This window comes from Onychostruthus taczanowskii, unplaced genomic scaffold (assembly GCF_017590055.1).
Source record: "Onychostruthus taczanowskii isolate IOZ18803 unplaced genomic scaffold, ASM1759005v1 scaffold17, whole genome shotgun sequence".
NCBI classification, from domain to species: Eukaryota; Metazoa; Chordata; class Aves; order Passeriformes; family Passeridae; genus Onychostruthus; species Onychostruthus taczanowskii.
Window position 1 is genome coordinate 14,281,284 of NW_024498906.1, and position 13,459 is coordinate 14,294,742.

A 13,459-nucleotide genomic window follows, 5' to 3' on the forward strand; every position below is an offset into this window, starting at 1 on the left:
AGTGTTACACCTAACAGCTCTGCAGACCTGTATCTGTCCTCTAGCTTCCTTAAGAGCACTGTGATTTTGCATACCTGCTGGATCAGCTGCTAGTATGCTGGATTTCTTGTTTTTTTTATGGGGTAAGACAGCAGGTGAAGGTTCTGAAGAGACCTTATTATTCCCCTCTTTATCAGACTCCATTGCTACCAAGGATGTATCTGTGAAGAGGAAAAAGAGTTCATTTTCTTTACTGCCCAGATCCTTTGACCCTTGCTCTGTGCTGAGGGCAGTAACCACAGTCAGAAAGTTTAATTCTGTAACAGGCCTGTAAATAACATTCTTCCTTTGACCCTTGCTCTGTGCTGAGGGCAGTAACCACACCAAGTCAGAAAGTTTAATTCTTTAACAGGCCTGCAAATGACATTCCCATGGAAAATTTTAACCAGGGCATTCTTATAGCTGAATCTCACCCTTAATATTATTATTGTGCCTTAAATATTCTGGAGTGTACTGTGAAGTGCTGAACAGAGAGTGCAAGGCATACTTCAACAGTATTTTTGATATCCATAATCCCAAAAAAAATGCATGAACAGGTTAAATTAAAGAGGGAAAATATGAAACCTCTCAGCTAATACCAACTGGAAGTAGCTCAGAGCTCAGAAACATGTCAACTGCATTGATTCAGCTGCAGCATTTGACACTTTGCTTAGGATCAAGGGCAGCCATAAAGCTAACACTGGTGGCAATGGCTTCTTCCCAAATTTGTCACCCCAAATTATACCCAGCAGAGCAGTAATAACAGCCAGGGAGTACTCCCAGCTCAAGAGCAGGAAGAAAACGCCCTTGCAATGCTAAAGGACCTTGCCTTTCAGCTGTAGAAATGGAAAAGTAGGAGAAAACAAAGGGGAAAAGACTGGAACTTGTGGCAATTCTAATTCAGATTCTAAAATATCTGCTGCCTTTCTTTCCAATGCACAGCCACGTGGATCTTCCTCTAGTGAGTCCCATGTGAGGCTGCTTAAGAGAAATCTAGTTTTTTAGAACTGTGTAATACTTCTGTGAAAAACCAAACCATTTTCACTGCAACTGAAAATGGCTTCTTTATCAAATCTGTCTACAGATTTCTCTGATAACTGAGCTCCTCTGCAGTTCTACCCAGAAATAATTCGATACAAATGATTTGATACACCAAATCTTTAGTTAAGGATACCCAGTCTGTCCACTCTGAAGCAGCTGAACCATTAACTAGGCCACCTGTTTTAAAAAAAACTCGCTGTATCATGGTGAAGAATCTACACTTTCCCCTTGCAGGGCACCCACATGTGCAGGCTGGCCTGTCTCTAGAGGATAAGAACCCACTGATAAACAGCAGTGCCATCTCCAACAACCAGGGACTATCAGTCCCTGCCAGCACTGGGCCCTTAGGAAGGAAGAAAGTTCCCCACACATACCATTGGCAACACTCGTGACCTCCTTCAGCACTGGCTTTTCCATTTTTTTGGCATAAAAAGCTGCATACCACACTCTCAGCTCAGTTCCTGGTGGGATGTCCTGGCAGGTGGTGAAGTAAATGTCATTGTCATGCTGGAAGGCTGTTAAGTTTTGATGCTCATACTCGGTGGCCGGGCGCACCATCATCATCCAGTTGCAATCATCTTCGTTTGTGGTGTCAAAATACACCAAGGGCCCTTCCTTCTGGAACACCTGCCAAGCAAAATGTGCACAGAATAAAAACCCTGAGAAGTGATACAAAGTTAAGGGGAAATAAATTATTTTCTGCTTTTGCAGTGGTTTCTTTTCAATGGGCATCAGGGACGAAGCAAGCCTCATCAGGCATCTTGCACTTAGTCACATCTTCAGATGAGACAGACAACCAGGAGCAAGATGGGAACAAACTGAACAAAATAATACCAAGAATTCTTGCTATAGCCACCAGTTTCCCAAAAAATTACTGCATACATGAGTGGAAGGGTATGCAAATAGCCATGAGCCCAAGGCACTCTTCTAAATCTTTACTTCTGAGTTAGGTATTAGTGGAAACTAAGACTGAATTCCATTCTTAAAGTAGCATTTTTCCTACCAAAACTTGTCAAGAAAGCAATAAAACAAATGCAAGACAGAAGAAACCCCACTTATTCTGCATGTTCCATAAACCTAATGCATATGTGGATCATTAGGAAAATTCAATCAAATTGAAGAGACTCATTAAAAGAGCTGAGCTTCTAGTTTGGTTCTCCTGTTCCTTGCCCAGAGAATGTTTGTTTAGCTCATCTCTTACAGGGCACACCTAAAAGATGTTCCAAATAACCCCCCTTCATATCTTTGTTTTCACAGTGTCAGCCAACATTAATTCAGGACAGGTAAAACTGACTCCTTGCTATTCATTGCTTTACAAGTTCTGTGTCTTACCTTCAGGGGAAAAACTGATTCTTTCTCCAGCTTGAGAACTCTCTTGCATTCAAAGGGGCCAAACTGGGTACGTTTCACCAGCTGAGTCAGAGCAAACACTCCCTCAATCCCATCCTCCAGCTGTCTTATCTCCAAATTAGAAGGTAGAGATGATCTAAAAATTTAAGAGAGAATTGAGAAAAAAAAACAAACATAAATCACAGAACTGATTAAGTTGGAAAAGACTTCTGAGATCAGCAAGTTCAACCTTTGGCTGAACACCACCTCATCCAGTAACAGTTATGCACTGCAGGAATCCATGGAAGAAAGAAGTCAGCATTAAACACAAGTGTTTCTGTCCTCCCAGCCTCTCTCTTTTCCCAAACAAGCTTCTGGGAAGAACTACATGTAACAAATATTGTAACTATGTATAATACACAGGGAACATCTTCCCAAAAATTCATGTTGACTGGCCCCACGGTGTTGGTTTTACAAACCAAATGCAATTCTGGTTTTTTATGTCTGGGCTAACAGATGAAAAGCTAAAAATAATCAGACAGGCTACTGAGTACCCTGCAGAGGTTGACACTGGCAAAAATGCTTTACTGCCTAGATAAAGAGAAATACAAAAAGATTGCAATCATAGTGGTAAGCAAATTAATTGAACAAAATACTTTCAGTCTGAAATACAGCAGTGTTAGAGACAGAGAAGTTCAGCAAATGTTTCTCAACAATTCTTTTCTAACCATAAAGCATCCATTTTATCTTTTCAAAAGACAGAGGGAAGAGCAAATGTGGTTAAGCAAGCAGACTGTTTTTAAAAGATTCATATCCAGTTTGTGGTTAAACCTGCCCTCAACCTCAGATAACTCATTTTCAGTTACTGCTCCCCAGATGCAAAAGCTGCAATTAAATTTCTTCTTTGCTTTTCTTATCTTACCTGATTTCAGCTGAAAACTCTTCAGGAAAATAAATACATTTACAATTATCTGTAAAAAGTCAATTTAAAATTCTGCTTTCAAGTCTATGGTCCAGCAGCCCACACTTCCACTAGGGAAAACTTTATATTTGCACATCAAAAGGAGATTGAAAACCAGTGCATGCACCATATTTTCAAACATTCCCAGTTGGAACATCTGGACATTAAAGTACAAGTTAAAAAATAGAAAAAACGTAGGAAATAGTACTTTGTCATGGAATGTGTGTAGTACAGGCTACAGACTTACTGCACTGCCCATTTTTTGTATATAATAAAAGCACCTCCCTCGCCAGCTTCTATTATTCTAGCAGGTATTTTTAAATTACCCTCAAGCACCTGTAGTGTCAGGGCTGTTAAGCATTAACAGCTGCTGGAGGGGATCATCCAGGGCAGGTTTCCAGGCACAGGAAGGCAGTGCCTGGCAGGAACTGCAGGGAAATTCCTCTTCTGGGAAGGCCAAGAAAAGCAGGGACAGCTCCTGCACAGTGCAGCCACTGTACTTGGTGGGACACCAAGAGCATCCTGCCCTGGCCAAGGGGTCGTGGTACCCAGGTGGCAGATCCAGCACATCAGTATTTGTTAAAAATGATGCTGGGAATACACAGCATGGCCTACACAGCCAGGATGTGCCAGACTTGCTGCCCACGTGCCTGTTTTCTGCCTGTCACTTCCCAAGAGGAAATATGGAAGCCCTGCACACATTATGGAACACACAAAGCCATCTGAACTGTCCTGGTTTAGGGCAAATTTGGGAGAAAACATCCAAAGGGGTCCCCCCAGAAAGCAAACCCACACGGCCCCTCCCCACAACCGGTTCGGGAAGGATTCCTCAGAGAGAAGTGGAAAGAACCTGTTTATTTAACAGGAACAGCACCCCCAGCACACAAAATGAACAATACCAGATGACAACACTCTTTCACCAGTCTGAAAAGGATGACAGATTCAGAAAGTCTCTCCTGGGAGTGGTCGCTCTGCTGTCAGTCCCTCAGGCGCTGGGGACGGCTGCTGCAGCCACGAGGTGCAAACCCTCGGTGCTTCCCAGGGCCCGGCCCAGAGCAGGTTTGAGTGGTTCCAAAAAGGGAACAGAAAACAGTCCAGGGAAATTCGGAGTGCCTAGCTAAACTAACTAACAAGCAGGAGCAAAGCAGGAGCAAGAGCAAAGCAAAAGCCAGAGCAAAAAGCAAGAGCTGCCCTATGTACTGCCCTGCCTGTGTCCCACCGACTGCTGGGGCAGTGACAGACTGATAACTGATAACAAAACAAAACAAAGCTTCGCTCTTCAGAGCCGGTCTTGAAGGCACAGAACATAATATCCAGCATAAACAGAATAACAACTGGGGATACAAGCATCATGATGTCACCCTAGGACATTAACCCTTCCCTTTTTTAGATCTGTATGACACCTTCACAATGGCTGGTTCTTTTCCTTAGCTTTACATTCTACATCTTAATATGAATTTTGCTGACAGTGCCTGATTGTCTTTCCCTGTAAAAATCACTACTCAGTGCTGTTTTCTCCCAACTAGATTGAGTCTATTTGTTTCTTTTGGCAAACACAAGTGTTTCTGCTGCACTGTCACAGATTTGCTGACAGAACTATTACCCCTAATCGTTTGAAAAACCCACAATAATGAGAACAACTTGTTTTGCTTCTATGTGGAGGAATGAGAGAGTTCATACACATGAATGAGAAATCCTCACACACTTCTCTGGAATGAATCTGGTGTATCTAAGGGGGATAAAAGGGGCAGGTACTCAACCACGACAGAAGTCATCATCCCATCTGGCACCACCTGACTCCTTGCCAGAAACCTCAGCAAAGAAACCGAGTCCTGATGAGCAGCAAGTTATTTTTTTTTGGCTTCTATTCAGTGCAGCACTTAAGTGTGTGCATCAATTTTTCTATTTAATCAAGGCCATGTGCTTTCCATAGATTTCTGTCATCCTCTGGGACTTCAGTTTCCAGCTGTCAGCGTGACATCCACTGAACAGCAAATATGCTTTAAAGGACTAATATGGGCGTTGGGTTAGTCAGGATTAACACAAACATTTCTTACCTTGCCCTGCTCAATACAAAGGAGTCTTTGACTGTCACCACTGGGCCCAGCTCAGGACACTCTGAATCATGGTACTGCCGACAGTCCTCGCACCCTGCAAGGAACCAGACAGAAAAGGTTGGTGGAAAACACTTTTGTAAGACAGTTTCCTCCCTCTTTCAAAAGAAACCTACCACCAGCTAAAATACATACGTAGAGAGGCAGGTATTTGTTTATATGGCTTAAAAGAACATAAATAATTGAACACAGAGTGGATAGCTGGCACCTGTGTAGGTGAAATAACACACACTGTGATCAGTACCATCAGAAGACAATTGTTTAAATTCTTTCACAAATGAAAATAAATGCCTTACACCCACAGTAAATATTCTGCTTAAAGATGGCATTATTCTTCAGATAAAGTGCTGCAACACACAGCAGCTAAAGAAAACCACATCACTGCTTCCCCAGGAGCTGGGCTGTTATGAACAGCTTGGGTGCTTCCAGTGACAGGAGGCACAAACCCAGAACCAGCAGCACAACTGGCACAGGGCTCAGCAGGGCATCAGCACGTCCTGAGAGCCCAGCTCTGCCTGGCCACACACACTTCTCACCCACAGGGCAGGACAGAGACCTCCAAGGTACCTCCTGGTGCCTTTCCAGACAAGTCAGCTGGCTGCACAACTCACTCCGGCCACCTAATTCACTGTCAGCTTAGCTAAATTAACTTTTAGTTTAAGTGGCTGTAAATTACCCAGAACTGAGTGGTTCCTAAGAAACAATTTTCAGACGAGGATAATTTGAGGCTTTCTAAAATAAGCTAACTTAACAGGATTCCAAATGCTTATACACTGTTTCACTGTGAAAAAAAAAAATAGCTGTCAAACTGCCCTGCCTGGTCAGCTGCTGACACAGCTTCAGGAGATCATCACACAGGGGTTATATTGCTGTGGTGCCTTTTGCATCTGAGCTCCAAGCTTACAAGGACAACTCAGGAAACCCCAGAAAATGTGTAATGTAAGGGTCATTACACCTTTTTTTGGGAAGACATGACAAAAGCCCAGAGTCATTCCAAGGTATATCCCCTCTGGCAAAGTTACATTGTGCTCCTAACTGGAAGCTTCTCCCCCCACCAGATATTCATCCCAGTGAACAAAAAGACTTCTAAAACAAGGGATTCCAAACTGCTTCACATTTCTTCTGGCAACAAAACCAGCTTAGTAGTGGAAAAAATACATATATTTGACAAACAGCATTTCTGGCTGGTGCAACCCCCAAGGCTGGTCACTGCCTCCTGTCAGGGTGTTTGTGCTGCCTTCTGGTGAGCCAAGGAATGAAACAACCAGCTCTTCACAGGATTTTTTCAGCAGAAGGAATTTCCCAGCCTGGCTTGCTGTACAGCACCACAGAGGTATTGTACCAGAGAAAAATGGGCAAGTACTACTCACAGAGCACCAAAGCTCAGCCTACAGCTGTCCTGCTCACTGTTCCACCATTCCCTTGCTCCAGGTGTGCCTATAGCCCAGGCTGTCCTTAATATTATTGAAATAATCTGGGCTAAAAGCAGATCTCCCAAACCAGAGAGGGCAAAGGAATGACAGAGGAATGTGTAAACCTGACTGCTGAAAAGAAATGGACTGTCATCCATAAAGGGTTGTCATAACCAAGGGGACAGGAAGGAATAGCCTGAGTAACAGCTTCTCCCAAAGGCTCTGCTGTCCAAAGAAAAAAGCACTTTGTCATTTTCCTCGTCTCCTGACTGCATCAGGGCATTCCTCACTCTGCAAAGATAAGCCTCTGAAAGGTGCAGACAGCACTGGCCACAACTGCAGGCAGGAAAAAACCACTCCTTCCTCTCACTCCTCTGCAGAGGAATGACCAAAGCCAGGGGAATATGACAATGACATTGTGTGGCACAGCTCAATATCCAAGGGATGCCCTCCAGCAGCCATTCCCCAAAGCTGTTACACCCACCACATGTGATACTTTCAAGAGATTACAGCCACAGGAGAAACACAAAACCAAGCATGGAAATAATAATAATAATAAAGTAACCCACACAATTAATTAAAAAAAAATCTAAAAATTCTCTTGTCTATGAAATACATATTCAAGAATGTTTATTATTGGGAGTGCACAGTGTCATTTATAGCAACTCACTTTTCAGAACATAAACAGTCCCCATATCCCGTGGGAAAAACTAATTGCAGAGAGCACAAGAAAAAGCTCAGTGACCACAGCCCCCACTGGAAAGGAGAAAATCATGTTGTGTGACACCTTCTGTCTAATTAGGAGTGGCATCACATCCCCATTCTTTCTGCTGTCCACCAGAATCTTTCTATGAAGGGGAAGTTAAGGTATCCACTAGTGGTATACCACTATTGGTATCTGCATCTCAGTAAAAATGCAAACAGTCAACACTATTTTTGAAGGAAGCTGGTGGAGGGAGAAAATTGAACTTTCTGAGAGTTGCCATAAATGCAGCTGTGGAACCATCAGAGGTAAAATACTACGGGTCCAAAAACCCAGGATGTGCTCCACTCTGCTCCACCCTGACTGGATCCACAACATCTGGGCCCTCTCTGCTCACACAAGGACTCTACATCCCTTAACTCTTTTCCACCTTTACACCAGGTCCTGCACGTCCAGGCTGCTGACAAAGGAGAGGATTAGTGTGGGACCCAAGCCTGCCAGCCCAGCTGCCACAAGTGTGAAACACTGCCCAGCCCGGGCACAGCCCTGCTGCAGCCTTTCCTCACCCACCCCAGGAGCCTGGATCCCGGTCACAGAGCCCAGCCTGGCACTCAGGGTTACACACAGGGCACAGCAAGAAGCACAGGCAGAGAATGCCACGAGTGAAACCTGCCAGGGCAGCTGGTGCATCTCAAACTGGGCTTGTTCTGAAGGAATTATGAGTCTGCCTGGCCCTGCTGTGGAGGTGCAGATCCCCAAGTCAGGCCAGAGGTCAGAGTTATCCCCAGACACCCCTGGCTGCTAGAGCTGGTTGTATAAACAAAGGGCTTACACGAGTGCTAGACCTTCAATCTCACTTCAGCCATGAAAAAGCTGTGCTGCTAACTCACAGTCAGAGGTTTCATTGTGTTTGCCAACAGCACCAGAATGTGTATGCTTAAATTACACAACCTCCCCTCTACTCACCCATTAGCTGTTTGAGCCTCCTTCTCAAAGAGCAATTTTTCTAAATAAAATCTTAAGTCTAGTTTAGTCTTTAATTTCAAACATTCTGAGTAGATAAATCACACACAGTGAGAGTTAGATCCTTTTTCTAATACTTACAAATAAACATAATCTCCTCACTGCCATCTTCAGCCATTATTTTAAACCTGCCAAAATACAAAAGACAAAGTTAGTTCTGAATTGACTTTTACTTTCTGTATCATATAAACATCCCTTTGTGAAGTAATGATGCTGACTGACCCAGAGCCCACCCGAACACATTAATGTCCCTGCAGGAGTATCAATGGAAAATTAAAGAAATTATAGTTTTTTAAAAGCCCCAGAGACTGCTGTATCATTACATGTGTTGCAGACATCACTACCAAGGAAGCCTCCATGTCTGTGGGTTCTCAGACATTTCTCTGTGAGGAAATGCTGTCTCCTGCTGTTCCCCATCTCTGACAAACTTCCAGCCCCTCTTGCATCCCCTGGGGCTGTGGAGCCCCAAAACACACAGGGCTAGAGGATAATCCAGGTCAGCAGCAACCACTGCAGGAACAAGGCCCACTGCAACATTTTATTTAAACCAGTAGTTAAAAAAAATATCTCTGAAAGGCAGGTTACTTGTTTACTAAATACAGTAATCTTAAAAACTGCACATACAGTCACAGATCTCTTCCAGAGGCAAAGGTGTATTGTGGTACTGAGCACCAGAAAACCTGGGGAAATAAAATCCTGCCTCTGTCACTAGTCCTCTGTGAAATGGTAACTAACCAATTTGATTTCACAGTTAAATGAGGTTAATCTATATTCACTTCATTAGTGTGAGTCTGTATTAAAAACTTGCATGAACACTATTGCCCCTCAACAATTAAATTATGGTTGGCACAAAGTCTGATTATGTATGTCTAAGACCACAATATCAGCAGGATCTAGAAGAGAGTTTTTCCCTTTTCTACCCAAAAAAAAAAATGCTCTCCTCCTCAAATAAGCAATTTTGCCAATGCCCCAGAAGAGATGCAAAGCAACATGAAGATCATGGCCCAAGTCTGAGAGAGGCGAGGCTGCAAAACAGCAAGTGTATTGGCCAAGAGGATGACAGGAAGGAGTAAGAGGGAGAGAAAACATGACACACCAAACTCGCAGAGCCCTGTTTGAAAATAGATAAAAGCATTTGCTACTCCAGCAACAAAAGCCAAGCCAGAAATGTGGGAGCACAGGCACCACTCAGGATCAAGCACTGCCCTCCCCAACTCCAGCTGTCAGCAGCAGGATCCCTCCCTAAGACTCACTGCTGCAAGGGGCAAACACTCCCCATCCGTGGCACAAGCTGGGCCTTTCTGGGCTGCAGCTTTTGGGGACTAAGCTCAAATAACAGAACAAACATTTATACAAAAGCCCAGTGCAGAGCATGAACAGCAACTCAGGAAATTTCCCCAAAAGCTCTTTTCCTGAAAGCGAGGTGAACAATGCAACAGGTACTTAGGGGAGTTCAAGCACAACGCTGCAAAAACAAGCGGTGTAAGTTGATTTCAAAAATGGTTTGCTTTGCTTTTTAAGCAACACTTTTTTTTTTTTCGATGCTTTGCACTATTTCAAGAGGGGAGTATGCCCAGCTGTGTTTAGATAGTTTGTGACAAAACTTTAATCCTAAATATGGCTGAATTAACAAATAACAGCCTTGGTCAATGGTTCAGAAGCACAGCGCAGCCACACCACCAAAGGCATTCAACCTCTGGGACGCTGCTGCGTCGCATCCTTGGCAAACAGACTGGAGACAAGTGACATTACAGGAGCCTTCAGATGAGAATAGCATCAAAGGGGTGGAGAAATCATCAGCGTTGCTCAAGGTGATGGGGAGGAAGCGTGAAGGGCCCTCACAGGTGCCTCACGCAGCCTCGGCGATCTGCATTAGCGCAGCTCCCTCTCTGCAGCAAGGACTTTCGGTGCTCTGCACTCCCAACACTCCCGATCCATCCTCACCCCTCGCTCCCAAATAAACACTGCCTGCTTTACAGCTCTGATTTACCTCACCCCTGCGCTTTCCAACTCCTCCTCCCTGATCTCAGCTCTATTTCCCAGGGGTTTTTCAAACAAATGACACCACGGCACCCGCTGCAGCTGGTAAACAGAGTCACGATGTGCCACTCACACGATGGCACTGAAGACAGGCTGCAGGATTGTTTTTGCCCTCATCTGCTGTTGCTATGGGCCTTTTTTTTTTTTCTTTTCAAACATTTGTAACAGATAAATACTCCATGAAGTCACTCATCCCACTGCTCCTAATTCTGGTCTCGTCTTGCAAAGCTTCTGGGAGTTCCAGGTATTTTTTAACATAAATCATTAGCAGTCAATAATCAGGAGAAAAGCCACACAGACAAAATTAGACTAGGTACAAAGCCTAATTCTGATGGCACTAAAAGAGCATAAAACTACCTTTTTTTTTGCTTTTATAATGAGACGAGTGACTTTATGCCTGAGAGTAAAGTCACACAACTACGCACAAAAATTCCAGCTGCAACACAAACCCTGGAGCACATCTGGAACTTGAGGGTACCCAAATTAAAATACCGAGGAGCTGCAGCATCACAGGTACCTGCTTGCAGCCCAGTGTGTGCAAAGACACTGTCAGGGAACCACTTGAGCTTTAAAAATTTAAGAACAGATGTAAGATCACACTTTCTCCTTATAAACTGCTGAAGAAAGAAATCAGGCTCAAGTGCTAAGTTGATCTTGCTAATGGGTTTTTTTTAAAAAAGTAGGTCAGAAAAATTAAGGGAATGCCTGAAAATCTGTGTTTGAACTTAATGATCAACAAGGTAGAATTAAAATTGCCCTTTCTTCAGTCTGAGAATGGGCTTCTATGAGTGTGAATAACTTGAGAGCACAAGCAGATGGGTGCTGCACATACGTATGTGGAAGGATGCGCTTAAAAATGCAGTTTTCCTCATGATGTAGTAGAACTTGTTCATGCTGCCGCTCAAAGGAACTGCAGAACATCTGGAAAACTACAGTGAAGCGTCGTATTTCTTAAAAATAATTAGGGCCATTCTATCAATTATTGTTGAGGAGAGACACGGTTTCTAGGGCAGGGGGGCATGGAGTAACACAGCAGCTGGCGGGGTCTGCACCACCTGCCCTTCCCAGCGCTTCCCGCGATCGTGTGAATAAACTACACGCAAAGTTTAATGGCCCTGAGCAGAAAACGAGCGTACTGCAGAAAATGTCACGCGTGCGAAGCCCCGCAGACCGCGGCTCTGCTCCTTTTGTCTCCTCGGGCGCCCGCCGCACCCTCTCCCAGGGCACACGCCGGGGCAGGGCAGCATCCCCGCACCTCCCTCCTCCTCCTCCTGCCAGCCTCTTCCCTCTGGATCACGCCCTCGCACCTGGGAGCTCCCACCCCGCTCCATCCCCAACCCCCTGCGGCCAAGCCGAGGCGCTCCCCGCTCCCGGCCCCGCATCCCCGTGGCCGCCACGGCTCCGTGCCCTGCCCGGCCGAGCCCGCGGGGATCGCCCCGCGCCCGCTCCGCGCCCGCCCCTCAGGGACCGCGCCGCCGCCCGGAGCCCGTCGGGGCCCAGGATCCGGGAGCGGCTCCGCCGGGTTTTGCCTCGGACCCGCCTCGCCCCCTTCGCTACCGCCCTCCCGGCCGCTGTAACAAAGAACAGGCGGCCTGGAGGAGGCGGCGGCGGAGGGGCGGGGAGGGCGCGGGGTGCGGCGGGAGGAGCGCGGGGAGCCGGCGTTACCTGCCCCGGGAATGGCCAGACCCGGATCGGATCCGCGCTCCGGGTTCCGATCCGCTCCGGAAACCACGCGCCAGCGGAAGCCGGCGCGGGCGGGCGCGGAGCAGGGCGGGAAGTGTAGTGCGGCGGGGCCGGCCCCGGCCCTGACCCCGGCCGCGGCCCCGGCCATGGCCCTGCCTCACGGCCCGCGGTGCCGCCGCCCGGCTCCTCTCCCCGGCGGGAGCCCCCGCAGCCTTCGGCGGCGGCTCCCCGGGCCGGGCTGGAGGCGGGCGGTGGCCGCGCTGAAGGTGGCGGAGCAGCCGGGTGGCTCTCGCCGGGTTTCCCGTCTCCTCACGGGCAGTGCCGGGGAGCGGGCTGGCGGAAGGGTTGGTAGAAAGAATCACAGGTTGGAAAAGACCTCCAGGACCATCCAGTCCAAGCTGAGAGCCAACACCACCCTGCCCATCGGCGCTGAGTGCCCCGTCCAGTGTTTCCTTAAACACATCCAGGCGTGGGGACTGCCCCGCATCCCTGAGCTGCCCGTTCCAGTGTTCCATCACCTCAGTGAAGAAATTCTTCCTGATGTCCGAGCTGACCCTGCCCTGGCGCAGCTTAGCCCATTTCCCTGTCCCTTGTTCCCTGGGAACAGAGCCCAGTTCCCACCTGGCTGCACCCTCCTGTCAGGGAGCTGTAGGGAGCAGTAACTTCACCCCCGAGCCTCCTTTTCTGCGGGCTGAACACCCCCAGCTCCCTCAGCCTCTCCTCAGAGGGCTTCTGCTCCACACCCTTCCCCAGCTTCGTTGCCTTTCTCTGGACAAAAGCCACATCAGGTTCTCAGTGGGCTTTAAGCCCAAGTCCTGGCCATGCACACGAGCGCCTGTGCCTCCTTTCCAAGCCTCACTGAGGTTCAGCGCTCCAGGATGAGAGGACAAAGTCTCAAGTTGCACCAGAGAGGTTCAGGTTGAACATAAGGAGCATAATTAGACAGGGGAGCATAATTAGACAGGGGATGCCCAGGGAGGTTTGGAGTCCTTGCAGGTGTCCAAGGAGTGCCTGGACATGGCACTCAGTGCTCTGGGCTGGGGACAAGGTGGGGATCGGTCAGGGGCTGGACTCCATCACTTTGGAGGTCTTTTCCAACCTAAATGGTCCTATGATTCCTAAATCTCACATCCTG

At 46.9% G+C, this 13,459-nt stretch overlaps 1 protein-coding gene across 6 annotated transcripts in view; it reads right to left on the bottom strand.

Moving 5' to 3' along the window:
- The window catches only part of PRDM15 (PR/SET domain 15), a 36,346-nt gene extending 23,914 nt beyond the window's left edge, over positions 1–12,432 (bottom strand). For 2 of the 6 annotated variants that reach the window (XM_041399888.1, XM_041399887.1), the window contains exons 1-6: positions 11,474–11,537; positions 8,683–8,729; positions 5,407–5,500; positions 2,392–2,545; positions 1,434–1,686; positions 75–200 (exon numbers count right to left, since the gene is read on the bottom strand). In XM_041399888.1, coding sequence (XP_041255822.1) covers positions 75–200; positions 1,434–1,686; positions 2,392–2,545; positions 5,407–5,500; positions 8,683–8,719 — 664 coding nt within the window. In that variant the 5' untranslated portion in view covers positions 8,720–8,729; positions 11,474–11,537. Of the gene's footprint in view, positions 1–74; positions 201–1,433; positions 1,687–2,391; positions 2,546–5,406; positions 5,501–8,682; positions 8,730–10,591; positions 10,840–11,473; positions 11,539–11,777; positions 11,906–12,306 lie in introns of those variants that run through there. The other 4 variants (XM_041399890.1, XM_041399891.1, XM_041399889.1 and 1 more) reach the window with 4 other exon arrangements.
- Positions 12,433–13,459: the final 1,027 nt, after the last annotated feature.